The sequence below is a fragment of the Pyxicephalus adspersus genome, chromosome 12 (assembly GCF_032062135.1).
Source record: "Pyxicephalus adspersus chromosome 12, UCB_Pads_2.0, whole genome shotgun sequence".
Taxonomy (NCBI): Eukaryota; Metazoa; Chordata; class Amphibia; order Anura; family Pyxicephalidae; genus Pyxicephalus; species Pyxicephalus adspersus.
Genome location: NC_092869.1, coordinates 43,466,327 through 43,488,204, shown reverse-complemented (window position 1 = coordinate 43,488,204; position 21,878 = coordinate 43,466,327). Strand labels below are relative to the sequence as shown.

The following is a 21,878-nucleotide window of genomic DNA, read 5'->3' as shown; positions in this document are numbered from 1 at the left end:
TAACTATTGGTGACCTGTGCTGCATCCTGTATTGGGGTGACAACGTTAGGTTAAAAAAAAAACAAGAGAAAAGACAGTCCATCAAGTTCATCCTCTAGGGAAATTAACACATCCCAGATAAAACCCCTTGGACATAGTTGGAGCGTTTGTCAAGGTATGGGGATGTTGGGGTCTCCGTGCTCTGTAGGTGATTTTCCATATCCAGTGTTCTCCCTAGACCCTTTTAGCTGGGTGCATCACCTGGCACTTATCAGTAACCACCCAGCTGTTTTAGGGTAGGTACTGAAGAGTTGGGTCACAATACAGGAACTGCCACCTGCCCACAATTTCTTCTCACCTTAAAAAGATTTCTGGGTTTAACACCGATATTCCACCTGCTATAGTCCTTGAGTTTGGCTACATACACATGTGCAATAATTGTCGTTGGAAAGGATCCTTCACATTCCTTTGCAACGGCAAACGACTGCTTGATGCACGAACGAGCTCTGTACATACAGCACAGTTCTATGGAGAGGGGAGGGGGGAGAACGATGGAGCGGCACCCCGCTGCGCTCTCTCCCCTTCACTTTCATTACAGTCGTTACTTTCAGACAACAAGCACTGTACACACGCCAGATTCTCGCTATCAGCCCTAAGGCGATTGTCTGACCAGAATCATCTGACGTGTGTACGTATTCTAAGAGGCGATCAGTCCAGGAGACATATGTACCACACAGGCAGAACAATCACGTCAAGAGTTTCATCAGCCAGGCGTCTGTTCATGTGAAACTGCCATCTGTCCTGCCTGGCCGTACGTGGCCTCCCCAAACCCAACAGGTGAGGAGGTGTCAGCGTTTCTTTGCACTTTTATTGGCCCACGACTATGTTTCAGGTGAATGATCCAGGAGCCTGGGGCCAGAAAGTGAACTGAAACCTGTTTCTCTGAGCTAATTTGTTTATACGGGTTATAGAAAGAAACACGTATTGGATTTATTGGAGGATGTGAAGTCATCTCTGTACACAATAATCTATGCGGAGAATGTGCAAAGTTTAACAAGAAGTAAACCGTTCTGCCCGGTTTAGTTATATGCAATGCAAAGACCGTGCTGCCACCTTCTGCTTTGTAGATATTGACGAAAGGCCTGCTCAGGGAATTTGCTGAAAGGTTTCACAGTGCAAGGTGGATTAGCTTTTACTTCAATATATAAGCAAGGCAATAAATCCCAAATATTTTTCTATGGATTGCAGAATCCTGGTATACAGGACAAATTCCCAATGATATAACAAGTGCTGGGGATGTGTTTATATATTTGATTTATTTGGCAGGTGTAGGTCTGGAGATCATAACTTCTAAAACTTGCATTGATATGATACTTTATATCCATGCTTAGGAGAAATGTAGATGTCCGACCTTGTTTTCATTTGCCTATATAGAGAGCTGTGTTATGCACCAACCTGCAGGTATATCTGGTAAAAGGGAATCTTTCCTATCCAATTGTTGCTGATCCTTCCAGTTGAAGGCATCTCTGGCATGTTTTTCACCGAAAGGGAATGTATTCTCTGCAAAATCAATCAGGCGTGTTTGTCACACAAGGGGAACCAACTGTATAAACATCTCAATCATCAGAATAGTAAATGTATGTAACCATGTCGATAAAAGGGGAAATTGTCAATTTTGACTTGTCATTGCAGAAAATATTCAGCAGATTCCTGTAAGATGCAATAGGATTGTTTAATATTTACCATTTTCTGTGTTATTTTTGCAGTCACCAAAGCTATCGGAGGGACAGCAGAAGGAGAGCCATGTCACTTCCCATTCCTCTTCATGGAGAAGGAATATGACGAGTGTACGTCAGACGGACGCGAGGACGGCAGGCTGTGGTGCGCCGCCACCTACGATTACAAAAAAGACTTAAAGTGGGGCTTCTGTGAAAGTGAGTGTTAGAGGGTGAAGGGAGGTAAACTTCTTCAGAAATATACAGCACTGACGACTGGAAATATTCTGTAATTTATGACTGAGATAAACATAATACATTTACTTTGCCTCCCCGTTTCCAGAGAATTTCTGGTCACTTTTCTTTTTTTACTGTTGTTACATTGAGCCTGATTCATTAAAGCTCTCAAAGACTGGGGAAGATAAACTATCATGGATGATCCAGCAAACCTAGACTAGATTTCCTCAAACTCAGAATGAAACTAGTTCAGGATTGAACCAATAGAAAATGAGTTTGAGGAAATCTAGTCTAGGTTTGCTGGATCATCCATGATAGTTTATCTTCCCCAGTCTTTGAGAGCTTTAATGAATCGGGCTCAATGTGTCCACTTTCCAACAGTCTTTCTCTACATCATGATAGCAAAGTATTGTTTGCTGCACTGCTGTCAGGTGTTTAACCTCCCTAGCGGTATTCCCTAGCGTGACTCGGGGTCGCTTTAACCTAAGCTTTAACCGACTCTGTTGTCGTCCCCTGTCGTCCTGCTGGTGCCCGCAGGTCCTAGGGACAGGTCTGTCTTCTTCAATTCTAGTTGCGCAATGCAAAGACGATCTCCGGGTTTTCCAAGGTGCCGGCGGGTGGGCAGAACGGCGGGAAATTAAAATACTTTTCTATTGGATTCAATACAAAATAGCTGTATTGAGTACAATTCAAAGAATTTTTCATGGCTTTGTCTCAAGAGAGGTAAATAAGGGTAGCGTAAAGGTAGCGACTCATTTTGACCCAAAAAAGTTCTAGCACAAAGGTTGTATACCAAGCAAGAAACAAAAATCCAAAGCAGACTTATACCGAGGTACCACTGTATATTATATATGGTACTGTACACTTGCTTTACATGTTTAACTATTTTTTTTTTTTTACAGATTCTTTTTGTTTGTTTTTTATTTAAAGTTTATTAATAAATTTATGAAATATTGGACATATTTTGGTGAGTTATGCCTCAGAATTATAGCCTACAATGTAAAATAAATTTCCATGCAAAAAAAAAAATGTAACGCTTTTTGCATAGAAATTTTGATGGAATTAGAACGCTAGGGGGGTTAATGGCAGATGGAAATGACCATTAGCTAGGGGCCAGTTATTTCAGTTCTCACCACCTTTACTTTGAAGCTACTCTTGTGATCTCCCCATGCCATTACCTGTACGAATTTGGGAGACCCCCCCCCTAGTGAGAGGAGCCAGGCAGCAGTGAGAAAATCACATACACCCTGCATTAGGGTGAAGCATTTAAATACTGGGCTTTGCTTTGTATAAAATTAGTCAACATTTCCATCTCTGCCCAATATTCATGATACCTTCCTATCACAGTCAGTTTTTATTATTTTTGTTCTTTATTTTATTTGTTCGTCACTGCAATACACAGGCCACATAAAATGTAACATAAAACAAAAAAGGGAGACTTCTCTGGGCCGGATAGTGTATATCTGCCCTCATTGGTCAGAATTTATTGTGTTGAGCCCTGTCTGCGTTGTCCTGTGTATTTTAGGCTGTACCAGGACTGCAATATTGATATATTCTGTTTATGATGTCCACAGCGGAGGAACAGGCAAGCCAGAGGCGGCAGATGCAGGAAGCGGAGGACCTGTATCAGCTGGGGATGAAGATTCTGAATGGGAGCACCAAGAGATCTCAGAAGAAAGAGTATGTTGTATATGTTGTGTGCCACCCTCATACTCATCTTACAATCTTCCCAGCCTCTCTGCTAGACTAAGCATCACTTTATATATTTAATAAATATCATCTGACATGTTTTAGCCTGTCCCAAGGACCTCTTTATATAAAGATGTGTTATTTTTTTTCCCTTCATCACTGCTTACCCACTTCCAGTAGATTGCTTTAGCCCCATCCAGAGGCGTTATAAATCTGCCCTTTGCTCTTCATAATAGGCATCTTTCAAACAATGTTAGATTGCATGTGTCTCGGCCCTAATATTTTCACATCTGCCCTACAAGATGTGATATCTCGGTGGTTCCTTATCCTATTCAACCCTCTGTCCTCCTTTCCATGCAGAGCCTTCCAGTACTTCATCAAAGCTTCAGATATGAATCACGTAAAAGCTATGGAAAAAGTGGCATATGCTTTACTGTTTGGGGACCCCCTAAAGCAAGATATCCCTGCAGCTAAAGATCTCCTGGAGAAACTGACTGAGCAGGGGTCCCCCAGAGGACAGACGGTAAGCCAGCCCTGTGATTTGGATCTGTAGAATGTGGCACTTCTGCCGGAGATCCAATATTTGTTCCTGCTAATAATTCTTCTTTATAAACTTCCTGTTTTTCAAATGAGCCATCCATTAGACATTCTTCTACTTCCCTCAGCCAACTTAAGTCCTCAGTATACCTGCTAATAATACAGCTCAGAGCTGTTTTTTTTTTTTTTTTTTTTTTTTCTGAATCCCTTCTTAAGTGTTAATATAATTAATGATAGTATAATATACTTTAATAACCTCCAATTTAAAAAGTACAGTGGTCTCCCCAGCCCCTTTTAGCTGGGTGCACCACCTGGCACTTTTCAGTAACCACCTGGCTGTTTTTGGATGGTTACTGAAAAGTTGGGTCACTATACAGGGGCTGACACTCACCTACAATTTCTTCCCACACAGCTTAAACAAAAATATTTCTGAGTATTTAATCTCCTAAACCAAACACAATAATTTTTTGGCCGGACTTAAAAGAGCATCTAAACTTAGGAAGAAAAATATCATCTATTGCAGCTTAGATGTTGTGGTTTGCGTTTTCTATTCCTAGTCCTGTTTTTCCTTCATTTTCCTGTTGTGTTTCTGCCAGTAACACTATTTCTGTCCTAAAGTGACAACACTCAATATACCGGAGAAGAAACTGTCACCCCAGGACAGAAAGTATTTTAAGACTCCAGAACAGTTTCCTCTTTCTAAAAATATTAACTAAGCAGGGCTAATAGGACTACAGAGTGCATAGAACAGTGCTAGATTTTTTACGAAGATGAACAAGTTTATTTTGCATTTACTGAACCGATATATTGAAATAATATCATCTGTATCATTACCAGAGCTGATGGAAGCATATAAGAAAATGTTCTAGTTGGGTTTACATACATTTTAAGGCCTCTGAATGTTAATAAAACTTATAAGTCTGTTCATCCCCCTCACCTTTCCCGAGTTATTGATATGGCATGACTTATATATGATAATTAGGATCATAGGGGCCGAACCCTGTTTTTGTTTCTGATTTGGTCCTGTTAAGCCATGACACGAATGATAAAACTACATTTGATTTATGTGGCAAGTTTGTGGTTGCTAGAGGGCTTTAGATAACTTTGCTATGTGGTATTTGTAAATCACTGGAATTTGTTTTCACCCCCTTACTGTCTTCTTATATTCTAGGCTCTGGGATTTCTGTACGCCTCTGGATTAGGAGTGAACAGTAGTCAGGCAAAGGTAATTCCTTTCTCAGTTATTCCTGTACATAGTGCAGTCTGTGTATAGATGTGAGATATCACTCTGAAATTTTTGTCCTTTCCAGGCTTTGGTGTATTACACATTTGGAGCATTGGGAGGAAACCTTATCGCACACATGGTTTTGGTAAGCCTATCTTCATTTTCTGACCCACAGTCACATTTTTTGGAAAGTCTTACATTCAGAATATATTCACTTTTTTTCATATTTTTGTGGTTATATCACTTAGTTTTCTTAAATGCCAGGGAATCTGTGGGTGAGCCAATGACAATAGTTTAAATTTCTGTAGCCAGAAGTAAATGATCAGTATTTTTTCCTCCACCCATACACATTGATTCCTCAGCTGTGGTAGCGTAAGACCAATTTACTGGTATAATGGCCCTTATATGACCACTCTCAAAACACAAATGGATTCATTGTAACGTCAATGCTGGACATCAGGTTTGTTTATTTTGTGTGTTATCCCAGGTTCTGATATGTATTCTCCTTTCCTCAGGGTTATCGGTACTGGGCTGGAATCGGAGTTCTACAGAGCTGCGAATCTGCCCTCACACATTATCGCCTGGTGGCAAATCATGGTAAGGAACTGTAGATTGTAATGCTAAAATGAATGTACTATATTTGTGCACAGTTGTATTGTTTTTGAGGCCAATTTAGTTGGGCGTGTGTTCCCAGCTATGGGTGCTACTAGCTCAGGGCACAGGGTGCACATGCTCCTATTGAAGACATTGTGGTTCTAACCACCCACACCTTTTATATTTTTACATTTTCCATGGTGACATGTCCTCACCTTCTGGCTTCTCTCCGAACGTCAGGCCTCAAATGCAGAGACATTTGGAATGCTGTAATGTCAGGCAGCTAGCAGAATAGGAGTGCTAACAGGCATGGGGTCTCTTTGGTTAATCAAGTGTCACTTCTCTAGGACCCTGTATGTGCACAATACACACATTGAGGCTGGGGAGAGAAATCTATTTCTGGGAGCCAGTATCGGAAGCAAGTCTTTATATACAGAAAATATATAACATATAATGGATACCTAAAAACATACACTTATACACCTTTGTTCATTTCTTATCTCCTCTCTCTGATAGAAGTTTTTATTGGTTTCATCCATTCATTTGGTAAAATTTACCAGTGTAATGTCACAATCCAAAAAACAATTGCCAAGTTATTTTGACTTCCACCCAAACCAGTCTACGTGTGATGAGGACAACACACATTACAAAGGGATCATTTATACTGACCTAGATAGCTAGCTAACAGGCAGTTGATTTATTCCAGCATGTAAAAAGTGGAGCAGGATAATGAGTCCCTGACGGGAGTGCTTGTGTGAGCATAAAACTGAGTGGGGATTCGTTGTGAACCTGCTGTGATCCTTTTGTTCCATTTTATATGCTGACAGAAAAGTTACGTTTTTGCACTTTACTGCAGACCTACCAACGTGTTGGGATGAATTTATTTAAAGCTCTTCGATTCTGGTGAGTATACACTTTTATCAGTGAAGCTCTGTGATCCAGCAAACCTGGAATGGATCTGGTCCAGGATTCAAAATATTTGCTAGCAAAAATACCATATGACTTTAAAGAAATCCATTCCAGGTGTGCTGGGTCACCCAGTTTCACTGATAAGTGTATCCTCACCAGCGCCTTGGAGAGTTTTAATAAATCGGCCCCATTGTACCTGGTTTCATAAATCTCCTGCTGCTGCTGCTGCTGCTTCTTTGAGGGGCAGTGCAATCAGTGTCTTTCTGATGTTGACTCCAACTAAATGAACAATCCTGGCTTTATGAACTGCTTGTTGGGACTTTCTCCAAAGAAAATGGTGGTGTGGAAAAGTGGTCAATGGAAGGGGTGGGCGACTAGGGGGGTTTCTAGGAGGAGCAAGGGAGATAAAAAATGAAATAAAATATAAATACCTGCAAGTATGAAGGGTATTGCAAGTTTCCCTGCTATTATATGGTTGCATGGCAGCTGGTTGCAAGCTGGGGACTGGTAGCTTGTGAATGGGTCCTTGTATGGGTTAAGGAATAAAAAAAAAAAAAAATATGGGGCTAATAGCTCAGAGGCAGATGGTAGCAAAATGGTGCCAGGCAATATCCCAGGGAAAACCCAGTAAGCTAAAATTTGTGCATCTAGCATTAAGCTTTCCTAGTTCTGTTTAATTTTTTTTCTCTCCAGTAAAACATCTAACAATTCTCTCTCCTTTTTTCCATTGTCCTACAGTTGCTAGTGATATCTCATTGACGGGCGGCACTGTGGTACAGAGGATCCGATTACCAGATGAGGTGGAGAACCCAGGCATGGCCAGTGGGATGCTGGAGGAAGACTTGATCCAATATTACCAGTTTCTGGCTGAGAAGGGCGATGTCCAGGCACAGGTTAGCTACTCACATTTAAAACAGTAATAGATGCTATAGCACAATCCAGGTATTTCAGCTGAACTGTTATAATCAGGGTAGTAAAAACTTATACAGCCATCTTCTGAACACTCACTGTTTTTTGCAAAAATAGAAATCAATGAGGTTGCAGCTTTATTGCCGATCATAGATTTATAATTAGAACAACCCCATCTAATTCTGTTCTTTATAACTTTGCACACTTTTTTTTTGGTATTGCACACAAATTGTGACTTATTATCAATCTTTACCCCTTTTAGGTGGGTCTGGGGCAGCTTCACCTGCATGGGGGACGTGGAGTAGAGCAGAATCATCAGGTATGTCAACTCTGAGAAAGATCAATTTTTTTTTCACTTCTAGGTGAGCTGTGTGTGTGTGTGTGTGTGTGTGTGTTGTTGTTACTGCTACATGTGCACTCTGTAGGTAGTATGATAATCATTGCTGGGTGTGAGCTGTGTTTGTTGTATTATCACCTGTTTTTGGTGACCATGGAATGTAAGTAGAATATTGGTTAGTGCTTGGCTGTGTACGGTGTATGTATGATGGATCAGTGCTGGCTGTGAAGTGTGTGTTGTGTTGTATAATCATCAGTCCTTGTCCTTTTTGTGTGCTTGTGTGATGATTAGTCTTAGGTGCACACAGTGTATGTTCTATTCTATTTGGTACTGTGTATGTGTTGTATGCTGACCAGTGCTGTGTGCACTGGTATTTATACGGTAGCTGATGTTAAGTTTGCACAGTTTGTCATCTAACGCTGAAAATTAATTCTCCACAGAGAGCGTTTGAATACTTCAATCAAGCTGCCAATGCTGGGAACTCTCATGCCATGGCATTTCTAGGAAAGGTATGAGAGGTTCAAAGCTAAGACTCTTTTGTTTCCCTGATGTGGCATAATACAGTTTTTGGCTTTGTGAAACAGAACTAAAGGTTGACTCAGACTTCCAATCATGTGACCAGTGTCATAGAATTGGTCACATAGGCTCTACCAAAGGGCCACCCATTTATCAGTAGTCATTATTTTTGCCCAAAATCAAGAAGCTGAGAGCCAAGATTCACACAAGTGAAAGACATATTACACAAAGTACCATGATCCCAAATTCCAACCTGCATGTGGCCTTTGTAATGACTCTGATCCCTAATCCCAGGCTTTATATGGTTATAATAATAACCACAACCTGGTGGCTCTTGTGGACTTATATAGAACATTCCTGGGAAGATGTTTGAATTTATTTGTTGCAGATAAACGTATGACGAAGATTAGCACTGCCTATGAGGTGTTTATGTTGTCAGCTGTGATGTCTTTCCTTTCTTTCAGATGTATTCAGAGGGCAGCGACACAGTGATGCAGAGCAATGAAACCGCACTTCAGTACTTCAAAAAAGCAGCGGACATGGTAAAGACGGGTCTCAGTGTGCCATCAGCTGAAATGTTCATTAGGCTCCATTGTTATTCATCAAGCAAAATGAATCTATAAACTGAAATAGATTTTAAAAGCAGCAATTATAATATTATATACATGAGAGTTAATTATTTGTAGAAAGAGATCTTTTGTGATCTAGGCTTAGACTTCAGAAACGGTTATTATAGTTTATTTATAGCAAGGTAATATTATTTATTTATAGCACCATAATATTAGACTGCAGACAGTAGGTGGCAGCAAGTGACCAAACCAGTCTGACAACAACTTTGTTCTCTACCAACAGGGTAATCCAGTCGGACAGAGCGGTCTAGGCATGGCTTATCTGTATGGCAGAGGAGTTCCTGTGGTAAGTACTATATTGGGCCACATGTGTATGTTCCTGTTTATAACAATTGGTCGGTTTGTGACATGTTGAGCTGCCTGGTTCCTGGTGACAGAATCTTTGGTGTATTTATTCAATTCCAGGTTCGAATCTCGGCCAGGACACTATCTACATCAGGGGTGCCCACACATTTTTGGCTTGTGAGCTACATTTAAAATGACAAAGTCAAAATGATCTACCAACAATAAAAAATGCTAAACTTATATTTTTTATATATATACCCAGTATACTTTATATTTAAAATATATATTGTTTGCCTTGCATAACAGCATGAACATGTATGGCACAATACAATTCTGTACATTTTTGGCCATTACCTTACTCCGATAACGTCTTAAAGTGAAGGGAATTTGCATAGTCCAGACAGTAGTTGCTGGTAGCCAGCCTCGAACAGACCTCCAAATGATCATCAGTCATGGTGGAACAGTATTTGGACTTAAACTCTACAGCGCATAGGAGTTTTTTATTTTGAAAGGCGATCTACTTGAGTTGCCTTTGCGATCTACTTGTTGGGCACCCTCTGGTCTACATGGAGTTTGAAGGTTCTCCCCATGTTTGCATAGGTTTACTCTGGGTACTCTGGTTTCCTCCCACAATCCAAAAAAATGCAGTTAGGTTAATTGGCTTCCCCCAAAAATTTGACCTTAGACCTTGTTAAAGCCATATGACTGTGGTAGGGACATTATTAGATTGTGAGCCCCTTTGAGGGACAGCTAGTACCATGACTATGGACCTATATAGTGCTGCGTAATATGTCGGCGCTATATCAATACTGTGTAATAATAATCCTTAGATCATCTCTATCCCATGATGTCACATTCAGAGGGACTTTTATTCCATTCGGCCTTTATGAGCTTATTTGACCTATTGAATGGTTAGCATACTCTCCATAACTGACACATTATAGATATTTCTGGAATAAAAGTCCCTGAATCATATCAGATAAAACATGATGATCAATTGCCACATCGCCAGCATTGTACAAAGTGGCAGCCTGTAGGAAAATGATGTCAATGGCATTTTGGCATCTGTTTTTCTGCCCTTCTGTGTAGATAATAAACACGAATTGACTCTCACTTGTCAGCCTGCTCCAACTTGGGGCCTATAAATGTATACATTCTAAAAGAAAACTGAGAAAATTAGAGAGGAACAGATGGGGATACAAAATTAAAACAAGCATCAGGAGAGACAATCTGTAGAGAAAACGGAACATTACATTGTTAAAGATTCGAACAAAGAAACATTCAATATGAATCTCCTATATACACACTGTACATTTCAGGTTCACGAGATCAAAAAGTCCTTACAGGTGCCCTTAGAAAATGGTAGAAACAACTCTTTACTTGGAAACAATGGTCTTTCTGCAGAGGTCAATAACATCCAAAGTACATTGCTTCCTACTTTTATTAGCGTCTCAGCCCCTTTGTGCTAATCAATCTCTGTTCGTTGAATATGTTCAATCTTATCCTAACATATTATAAATATATATATATATATTTTTTTTTTTTTTTTTTTTTTTAATTAACAGAATTATGACCTGGCGCTGAAGTATTTCCAGAAGGCTGCTGAGCAAGGCTGGGTAGATGGGCAGCTTCAACTCGGCTCCATGTATTACAGTGAGTGCCACGCCGCGTGTTACTTTTTCAGTGGGGTGTATGGTGTGGTGGTGAGATATAGCTGGGTGGATTGAGATCAGCCGGTGGGTAGATAGAGATGGCACAAATCAGAATGGCCAAACATTAAGGGGGCAGATGGCAAGGTATTAGGAAGCAGCTGTCACATGGCAGCAGTGATCCCAGCAGGGAATGGGCATGGTTTGTGACCTCCTATTGGCATATTTTATTATTATTATTATTATTCTGGCTCAGATGCATGCCACAGGAACCGGTGTCCTTCGATCCTGCCAAACCGCTGTGGAGGTAACTGAGAAATAACCTTTTCACAGAATATGTAACACATATGACAGTATATAGTCTGCATATTGGGAGGGGCATATGATAAATATTATTATTATTATTATTATTAATAAACCGGATTTATATGACAGACAGCTACAGAAAGTGACACTGAAGGAGGGGAGGACCCTGCCATGAAGAGCTTACAAGGTGACAGTTTAGGTATAGGGTTTGTCACTAGACTACAGTAATAGAAAAAAATATAATGGCTTTTGGGACTGGTGGGGAATGGTTGAAAGTGGCAGCAGTATAGATGTTTTATTTATGTTAAGGTGGTCAGAAGGATTTCAAAATCCTTCCATTAGCTTACTGTGAATCCGTGTGCAGGTGATAGCATGATAGCAGGTGTATTTGATAGGATTGTATTGTTAATGGGATAGTGGTGAGACTGACTTATACTTTGTGTTCTCCTTGCAGACGGTGTTGGAGTGAAGAGAGATTACAAACAAGCCCTGAAGTATTTTAATTTGGCATCCCAGGGGGGTCACATTCTGGCATTTTACAATCTGGCTCAGATGCATGCCACAGGAACCGGTGTCCTTCGGTCCTGCCAAACCGCTGTGGAGGTAACTGAGAAATAACCTTTTCACAGAATATGTAACACATATGACAGTATATAGTCTGCATATTGGGAGGGGCCCATAGCTCCCGACCACAATTTATTTTTTCATTGGTCCAGCATTACTATTACTTACCATGTATACAATAAGCATCTAACTGGACAACATGGAGGAAGTAAAATATAGAAAATTGTTCAACCTGGAGATTTTCCATAAGTGTTTTGAGAGGGATGGGAGGGGTTTGTTTGTTCTTGAAAATGGAGTACATACATAAAAGGCTGCATCTGCCTCATTGTACTCCCTGACTTGTATTTTCCTTTCCAGCTGTTTAAAAACGTATGTGAGCGTGGCCGTTGGTCAGAGAGATTGATGACCGCATATAACGGCTACAAGAACGGAAATGCCAACACAGCTGTAGTGCAGTATTTACTACTGGCTGAACAAGGCTACGAAGTGGCGCAGAGCAACGCGGCTTTTATCCTGGACCAAAGTAAGGATTTGTCCAATGTTGCATGTCACGCATTGGGTGTAACACAGAAAGAAATCAAAGTCCTGTAAGATTTGGGATTATTGCCAGCCATTCTCTGCCTTACATGTAAACACATGCTTACAAGGGAGTAGGAGGCTGCTTCAGTCTGATTGGTGACAGTTAATAAGTAGTAGGATTTAATCAATTGAGAGTTGTGCAATCCCTTCATCCCTTATCTCCACATTCACAAGCCCTTTGCTCTGTAATCCTAAACTGAATTTATTTACGATTCTGTTATGAATGCCATAGAGTCTGTTATATCTAAATAAATGGTATGAATTCAGGTATAAAGGTTTGTGCCCAGGTTTCATTATAAAGTAAATGTACTGTAATAGAGGCCTGGAAATTCTAGCTGTTTAATCGCCCACAGAATTTGTATTTCTGTCTGTCCAGTCCTGAGGTTTACACAACTTTTTCAGACAGCAGAACTAAGCTGATGACCTGACTTTTCTCTTTTGCAGTTAACCAATAATGCTTGGTCACCTTGCCACCCCTAGACTGTGAATAGATAGTGACTGAACAGCTATTTTCTTTGTCATACTGATCCCATCTCCTATCATTATCAGCCTTGTCAACATATGCACATCTCATTGGTTTCTAGTGCTGCTCTTTCTTTCATTCCAAAATATTCTATATAGGAAATTGTAGAAGCTTGTTGTAAGTCAGATAAAATATAACCTGCATTAATTGCTGATGATATGTGCATCTGCTTGGACTTTAGCTTTAAGTTTTTTGTTTTGTTTTTTTAAAGTGGTTGGTAGATCTAAAAGATATTGTATGATGTGATTGTACCCTGTGATTGTACCCTCTTCTATTATCTACAGAAGAAGCTTCTCTGGTTGGTGAGAATGAGACTTTCCCCAGAGCTTTGCTCCATTGGAACCGAGCAGCTGCCCAAGGTAAGTTCAAATAATTTTGCACAATATTTGTCCATCCAAAACACAGTTCTTTTTTTTTATCTCTGTATGTGTGTGTGTGATGGTTATAAAGCCTTTTGGATTGTACTATAGTTCTGGGCTCCATTACAGATTTCCCTTTCTCACTGCTGCAGTGAAAACCATTTCACCAGACAAGAAGTAAGATAACGTCTGCTAAAAGATCATGGGGTCTGATAGGTGGGTTCTAACCTTCCCCTAGTGTTTGTCAGCCAGACAGAGTATGAGGGAAACAGCCTAAGGCTTATGTACACACGTGCAATAATTGTCATTGGAAAGGATCGTTTAGAATCCTTTCCAACAACAAAAGGCTGAACGATGAATGAATCAGCACTGTATATACAGCGCCATTATGTGAAATGGAGAGGGGAGGGGGGAGCATGACAGATCAGTACCCCACTGCACTCCCTCCCCTTCACTTTCATTACGATCGTGCGTCCTCTGTAGATCCGCCAGGAAGGGCAACGATCTCTGTACACACGCCAGATTCTTGTCCCATATCAGCCCTGAGGATATTATGGAACGAGAATCATCTGAAGTGTGTATGTAACTTTAGCGGCCTCCCAGTTGGCAGTAAAAATCTAATGGGTTCTAATCCTTCTCTACTTTATTTAAAGCTATGTTTAGTTAACTAACAATGTCGCCTCTGCCAAGCTGATCTGCTATGATGATCAAGCGATAATTGGCATGTTTTGGGAGAACTAATCGTAATTCAGATTAAACTTAGTGATTTTTTTTTTTTAGATTTTTTTCAGTTGATCCCAAGATGCAGAACAATGCACCATTCAATATTTTATTACTTATATCTGAATTGATCCTAAATGTGTATGGCCACTTTTAATATATATGAGTCCCGTCTCAGGTGAATTACATCTTTGTGCATTGCAGGATATACGCTGGCCCGGCTAAAGCTGGGTGACTATCATTATTATGGCTATGGAACAGAGGTGGACTACGAGACAGCGTTCATCCATTACCGCCTGGCATCTGAGCAACAGCACAGCGCCCAGGCTATGTTCAATCTGGGATACATGCATGAGAAGGGTCTGGGCATCAAACAGGTCAGTGTCAATCACTAAAGAAATTATATTGTTTATTGGACAATGTATTATTATTATTATTAAATTGTATTTATATAGCACCATCATATTACGCAACACTGTACAATAAATCGGGGGTTCAAATGACAGACAGATACAGACAGTGACACAGAAGGAGGAGCAGATGTGTATATAAGTACTGTTCATGATGAGCTCAATACTGGAGCAGAAATGAGTGATTGCAATAAATAGAAACTAAAATGTTCTGGATTCATTATTACTGTATTTGCTTTTTATCACTGCTTACATTGCTTGGAAGTTTAAAAAACAACATATTGATGTAATAATAATTATAGCTGCAACATTTGTGTCTGTTATATCTTCAGGTTAAGCTTTAACTTTATTTCCCTCTTGGTAATCTTGTTTTAGGACATTCATCTGGCCAAGAGGTTCTATGACATGGCGGCTGAGGCTAGCCCAGATGCACAGGTCCCAGTCTTCCTGGCGCTCTGTAAACTTGGCATACTATACGCTCTGCAATACCTGCAGGAACTGAATGTAAGTCACAAAGTTTAAGTTGTTTTGGGAAATGTATCTCACTTGCAATATAAGTACTACCCTTCAGCTTCAGTAACTGAAATAAAATTGTTAATAGGATTTATATAGAGATCTCAACCACTAAAGCCACTGGAGAGAGCTTGTTTATAAAGCAGTGTTATGGCTCCAGTGTGGGTCTATTTGAATGGAGGAGAGCTTTGACTTTTAAGAGAACATTCTTTGGTTCTTCACTGGATTTACACCATGGCCAAATTTATTTAATGGGCCAGAATATCTTCTTCCTTTGCATTTTTCTGCTTCTGATACCCATCCCCTCATTATTGAACGGGCCAGATTATGTCCTTCCTTTGCATTTCCTGCTTCTGATACCCATCCCATCCCAAATTATATCTGTCTTCTTTTCCTCTATCAGGTGAAAGAAGCCTTGTCACGTGTGGATATGGACCAGTTACTGGGGCCTGAATGGGATCTCTATCTCATGACCATCATCGCTCTGCTCCTGGGGACAGTTATCGCGTACCGGCAAAGACAACCGCAGGTGGTCCCGAGACCTCCAGCACCAAGACCTCCTGCCCAGGACCCTCCACCTCCACAACAAGACCAGCCCCAGCAGCAGCCGCAGGAAGACCAGGCACCGCAATGACATTACCATGAACTGTACCAAAGGCTTCCAGGAGTCGGCTCATCCCGGCATCCGATTTGAACATATGCAACCATTTGGCCACACTGAGTGACACCTGAGATGAAGATCAGTTTTTGCTCTCCTCTTTGTCATTGTTTGTTTGCTGTACAAAGAGAAAAAAAATCTATTTTAAACAGCAGAACACAGTCCGCAGTGATTTCCATTATTTATTACAGACTCTCAGACTTCTGGAACTCTACAAATACTTTTATTTTATTCTAAAATTCCAGAGCCAAGCCCAGGCTTTTTTCTAAGGCTGCGCTGACCAATGTTGCTCCAGTTTTGCTGTCCTTTTGTCCAGTCACATGGTTACTGCCAATTCACAAATAACCGTCCCATTGTCAGTCCGTCTGCCCAGATGTTTCCTGTAAATTGTGTGGCAGGTGGCACGAACAGGACTTGGCATTGCGTATTGCTGATTAGTATCCAGCAGCTGGGAAAAACAATTTTGCTGGTCTGTACCAGCTTGTGATGGGAGTGCTGTGGACATGGGGGGGGATACTATGGGTATTCACCATCAATCAATCACCAAGTCTGTGTGATGAGGTGTACTTCTTACTGATTTTATCTGTTGATGCTGATCAGCTTCAGACCACTGTTAATGTTTCAGCATCCCTTTTTTTTTCTGTTTCTGTTAGTCAAGTGAATACTTCTTGCACAAAGGATTGTTCCAGCAGCTTCTGAGATCTGCAAATGTTTCTGGGTGACCGTGGCTCTCAGGGACAGATGCTTTGTATTGTCCCTTTTTGAAAATGCTAGTTAGGTGTACTCGTCCTATGTACATAACCAGAGGCAGCCATGCTGTATATATAATATCTCCCAATTCCTGTCATTTCAGGAGCTTCTAAAAGGCATCCTCTGTGTGTACATGACAGGTACACTTGATCAGGAGAGGAAATAATGCTGCTGTATTTCTACAGTGTAAATTCAGGGCTCTGCAGAGAGCTGTAAATTATCACCCTGACTTGTGAGTTTTATTTAAGTAATAAAATCTAAAAAGAAATCCCTGGGTCTAGACTCGTCTCGCCGTTCTATGAATCCGTGTCATTTTGATTTTCTATGTCACAAACGGATATCAGTCAGGGGCCCCGGTTTTACAATGGAGGTGCTGAAATGGTCACAAGATTCTCTGTAATTGTTATTCTCCTTTTTATTCCTTCATTTAGACTGATGGGCATTATTAATCATGTTACACAAAACCTTAGCTTTTATAGCTGCGTCGTGTGTTGTAGCTTTGCACGTTCAGTCATAACCAGCGATCTGTACAATTCTGCACTGACCTCTCATTCACAAAATAAAGGACACAAGAGGTGCTGAGACTTCTCAGTGGTTCCACATGATAGAAAGGACATTGCAATGCATAGATCTGGTGAGGTTTCTCTTGTGCTGCTTACACACGTGCATTAATTGTTAGAAAGGATCTTTCAGGATCTTTTCCATGACAAAAGATTGCACAATGTATGAACGAGAGCTGTACGTACAGCGCTGTTCTGCTTTATGGAGAGCGGAGGGGGGAGCACGACGGAGCAGCACTTTCATTACGATCGTTCATCATCCATGGATCTTTCCAAACGACAGATGACAAGCGCTGACAATCATCTGACGTGTGTATGTAGCCTTATAGGCACCCTTATCTAGGGCGACCTTGAATAGGAATCATAAAATGAAACCACTAGAGCATCAAACCAACAGTGTCCATGGTAAATTTATTTATTCATCATATGGTCTTGTAGGGCAGCTAATACATTTCAGGTGCCCTTTTTTCAGGGGTAGAATTGCCATCAGTCCATTACTTTAATGGACTAAAGGAAAAAAATAACACAACACCTGAGTGCAGTGGGTCTGTTTTTTTTGTTTTTTTTTTTTTAAAGCTCTCCAAGGCTGGAGGGGATACACTTTCTTTAGTGAAGCTGGGTGATCCAGCAAACCAGAAATGGATTTGGTCCAGTTTTTAAAACTTTTGCTAGCAAAAAGCAAATGGTTTTGAAAAAAATCTATTCCAGGTTTGCTGGATCACCCAGCTTCGCCGATAAAAGTGTATCATCTTCATCCTTGGAGCTTTAATAAATCAGGCCCAATGTCTCTAATTGAGATTTGTCGATGCATTTTGGGGCTGAGTTGTGTACCGTGCATTAGGCTGCAACAACAACAATAATTTGCTTCTAACCTACTGTGAATCTGGTGCTGAAAGTCTGATCTTTTATGTGTGTGTATATATGTGTGTATATATATATATATGTGTGTGTGTGTATATATATATAAATTTGGTTGAACGCTGATGAAGGGGGTATCCTAAAGTCCTAGAATGCAACGGCACCACAGATTGAACTTGGACTTCTAACACCCTGGTGTAGGGGTTCTTTCTTCATATCCTTTGTATAACCAGGGTGGCTTAATTCTACTTCTACATGGTAAGGCTTGTTAAAAAAAAAAAAAAGCGCTGCAAAGTGCAATACTTTTAGCACTGTACTTTCTGATGAATTATTGCACTTTGCGTCTTGTTTGTATTTTTTAAAAAAAAAGGCAGCAGAATGTAGTAAATGTTAACTCTGCTGGCTGGGTGACAATGGTTTGGCATTGCAATAAATCTAGAATATCATTGTATTTGTCTTAGATTATTTATGTTTGGAGGTAACAGAGGGATGTGTTGCTTTGCAATACTCTTATAGACCTGATTCTGTTAAGCCATAACTCCCATCTGTCCTCCTTAGCTGTCCTCAGGCACCCTGGTTTGCTCTTCTCCCTTCAGTTGTATGAAGGTCGTTCACCATCAGTCATCCATGTATTCTTCCTGATGGATCCATGAATGACATTAGATGAGCACTATTCACATATCAGGTTTTCTCCTGGAACGAGCACAACCATTCATATCAGGCAAGAATCCTCTGACATGTGCACATAGTCTTATTATTAAACATGATTTATATATAGCGCCAACCTATTATGCAGCGCTGTACTTTAAATAGGGGTTGCAAATGACAGACAGTTACGCAGGAGGAGGAGAAGACCCTGCCCAGAAGAGCTTACAATCTAGGAGGTGGGGGAAATATCACACAATGTTTACAAATCATGAATAAGACATTTCCTCATGGGAATCTTCAGGCCCATGTGTTTCAATGCCAGTAATTGATTCCCACCAGGGAAGGTCAGATTCACTGCTTTATAAATAAAGCTCATAGAGTACAACTCCCACGTGATGGATTTCTGCCCAATTGGGATCTGGACTGTTTGCTGTCATTGATCAGGCACTGCAATAACTCTACTTCTTTCCAGAAGACACAAAATCTAATACTGGATCCGCTGCCATTTCCTACACGCATTGGGCCTCCATCTTTAAATTTTTTTGCCATGCTCTGAGCCACGTCTAGAAACCCGTATCCTAAAACAGTAAGGAATCCAACCTCTGTGTTATAGTCAACTTAACACAATGTGCCGGCCATATGGGAAAAAACAAAACAAGCAATTTTTTCACTCCATGACCCTATTCACAGCCCATATGGGGTAAATGGTTTACCCTTTGAGTGTTCAGAGGCAGATTCGTTGATGTCAGCACGGTGGCCCAGTGGCTAGCACTCTGGCCTTTGTAGCGCTGGGTCCCCAGTTCGAATCTCAGCCATGACACTATCTGCATGGAGTTTGTAGGTTCTCCCCGTGTTTGTGTCCGGTTTCCTCCCACATTCCAAAAACATGCAGTTAGGTTAACTGGCTTCACCCTAAAATTGTCCTTAGACTGTAATAAAGACATATGTCAATGGTAGGAACATTAGATTGTGAGCTTCTCTGAGGGACAGCTACTGACAGGACTATGGACTTTGTACATTGCTGCGTTATGTGTTGGCGATATATATACTGTGTAGTAATAATAATAGTAAGTCATGTATCCATGCATGGTCGCACGTTCAGATTTGGGCATTGCTGGCACATTGTATTGCAAGCGTTTGGAGTGAAGCGGTGAACATGATAAGCGATTGATAATATTAAGGAGAAATCGCTGATGATGTATTTAGTATCTTGTTATCATGTGAGCGCAGTTAATATCGAACAATTATTACGGCTTCTGTGCCAGGAAAAACATCCAGCTTCCCCCTAAACTCTCACAAACACGCGAGAATTATCTCAGTATCTCTCAGGGGATGGACTTTGATAGCATAATTAAACTGCTGCACTAAATGACCCCCCAGCAGGGAAATGCCAATTAGTTCTGCCCAGCTGAGAACCAGACTGCATCACCCTGATTCATACTACTGCCCCGCTACCCCACAGGGGGTGACAACGCCTGGACATTCAGTGTATGAGATGTACTAGAAAAGACGGCAAAAAGATGGTGACACCGGTGACCCTACTGGGCCTCGCATTGTGCCTGCACTGTGTATATGGTGAGTGTCTGCTAATACAACGGGTCTGCAGAAGATTGCTCCCCCCTGACAGATACATATTGTATATTCTGCAGATTATTCCACCACTGACTCCTCTAGAGATCTGCAGAACATTGCACCCTCCCATCTCCCCCCTGACAGATACATATTGTATATTCTGCAGATTATTCCACCACTGACCCCTCTACAGATCTGCAGCGCATTGCACCCTCCCATCTCCCCCCCTGACAGATACATATTGTATATTCTGCAGATTATTCCACCACTGACCCCTCTACAGATCTGCAGAACATTGCACCCTCACATCTCCCCCCTGACAGATACATATTGTATATTCTGCAGATTATTCCATCACTGACCCCTCTACAGATCTGCAGAACATTGCACCCTCCCATCCCCCCTGACAGATACATATTGTATATTCTGCAGATTATTCCATCACTGACCCCTCTACAGATCTGCTCCCCCCTGACAGATACATATTGTATATTCTGCAGATTAATACTGATTTATTGTACTCTGCAGGATTGGATTGGTTGGGGAATTACATGGATGGAATGAAAGAAGAGATCTCTCTACATGGGCTGCAGGTAATGGAATCTGGTGACTGTGTGTTGTGTCTTTGTGCCTTTTTATTGTCAGTGAGGTTGGAAAGATTATAGATGAATGGCAGAGTGATCCCTCAATGGGCACCCGGCCTACGTGCCAGTGGGCACTCTGCCAGCCGAAGACAATAGGGCATTCTGAGGTCAGACTGGGCAGCAAGGACCGGATCCCAGTGACCCCCATCCCCCCAGGACTGCACAGTGAAATTTGCAGAAACCCTTTATTTAAAGAGAAGACGCTGCACTCCATACAAAAAAAAAAAAAATTTCATTATGTTCCCCAAAACTGATCCCAGTAAACCAAGGACATTACGTTGTACTGTACCTACCTGGTATATGGAAACTGTGATTGGAAAGCACTGCATGGATCCCATGAACTCAGGAGGTAACCTTTAGATCTGTGGCCTTGGTTGGGCAGTTCTATGATCCAATGATGAGGCCCCTGGGGGGCATTTCAGATATAACCCAGGGGCTAAAAGATAAAAAGAGCACCATCCTGACATAAAGGAGTCCAAATGTATTATTTATTCATTTATTACACTATTATGTCCTTGCAACAGTAGAGACCAACGCATTTCAGGGGTTTTATGCCTCCTTCATCAGGGCTAAAATAATCCAAAGAATTTAGATAATAAATAGGATTCTAAACAAAATAATAACCCCGGATAATGTATTAAACCATTGGATGGGTTGTGCTGGTGCAGGATCATCTCATGTTAAAATAGAAATTAAAAGTAACATATTACAAAAAAATAAAACAGAAAATCTTAGAATATTAATAAAGTAAAAACTGTGAAGTAATAATCACAATAAGACTATGTAGAGAGGTGCAAAAAGAACATGAAGGAAGATCCTGCCATTGCAGGTCCTCAGGTACAGCATTCCCTCTTGCAAGGAGAACAGTAAGCAGCACAGCGGTGACTACATCAAATCTCACTCCAAATTTGGTGACACTAGCAGAGGAAACGGAGCCTGAAATATTCTCACACTGCAGATCTACAGCTATGAGGATACAGAACAGGAGTGCCTAGGCACAGGAA

The 21,878-nt window shown here is 40.9% G+C and overlaps 2 protein-coding genes across 2 annotated transcripts in view; both read left to right on the top strand.

The window, feature by feature from the left end:
• Window positions 1-16,860, top strand: part of SEL1L (SEL1L adaptor subunit of SYVN1 ubiquitin ligase) — a gene marked incomplete in the record, with an annotated part of 23,892 nt that extends 7,032 nt beyond the window's left edge. Inside the window, 18 exon segments of the mRNA XM_072429067.1 lie at window positions 1,746-1,913; window positions 3,506-3,611; window positions 3,981-4,143; window positions 5,329-5,382; window positions 5,468-5,527; window positions 5,898-5,979; window positions 7,624-7,778; window positions 8,057-8,113; window positions 8,572-8,640; window positions 9,112-9,189; window positions 9,500-9,562; window positions 11,127-11,214; window positions 11,971-12,119; window positions 12,438-12,603; window positions 13,467-13,541; window positions 14,466-14,638; window positions 15,047-15,175; window positions 15,588-16,860. Coding sequence (XP_072285168.1) covers window positions 1,746-1,913; window positions 3,506-3,611; window positions 3,981-4,143; window positions 5,329-5,382; window positions 5,468-5,527; window positions 5,898-5,979; window positions 7,624-7,778; window positions 8,057-8,113; window positions 8,572-8,640; window positions 9,112-9,189; window positions 9,500-9,562; window positions 11,127-11,214; window positions 11,971-12,119; window positions 12,438-12,603; window positions 13,467-13,541; window positions 14,466-14,638; window positions 15,047-15,175; window positions 15,588-15,818 — 2,066 coding nt within the window.
• Window positions 16,861-18,892: 2,032 nt separating this feature from the next.
• The window catches only part of LOC140342720 (phospholipase B1, membrane-associated-like), a gene marked incomplete in the record, with an annotated part of 11,958 nt that continues 8,972 nt past the window's right edge, over window positions 18,893-21,878 (top strand). Inside the window, 2 exon segments of the mRNA XM_072429068.1 lie at window positions 18,893-20,233; window positions 20,759-20,823. Coding sequence (XP_072285169.1) covers window positions 20,149-20,233; window positions 20,759-20,823 — 150 coding nt within the window.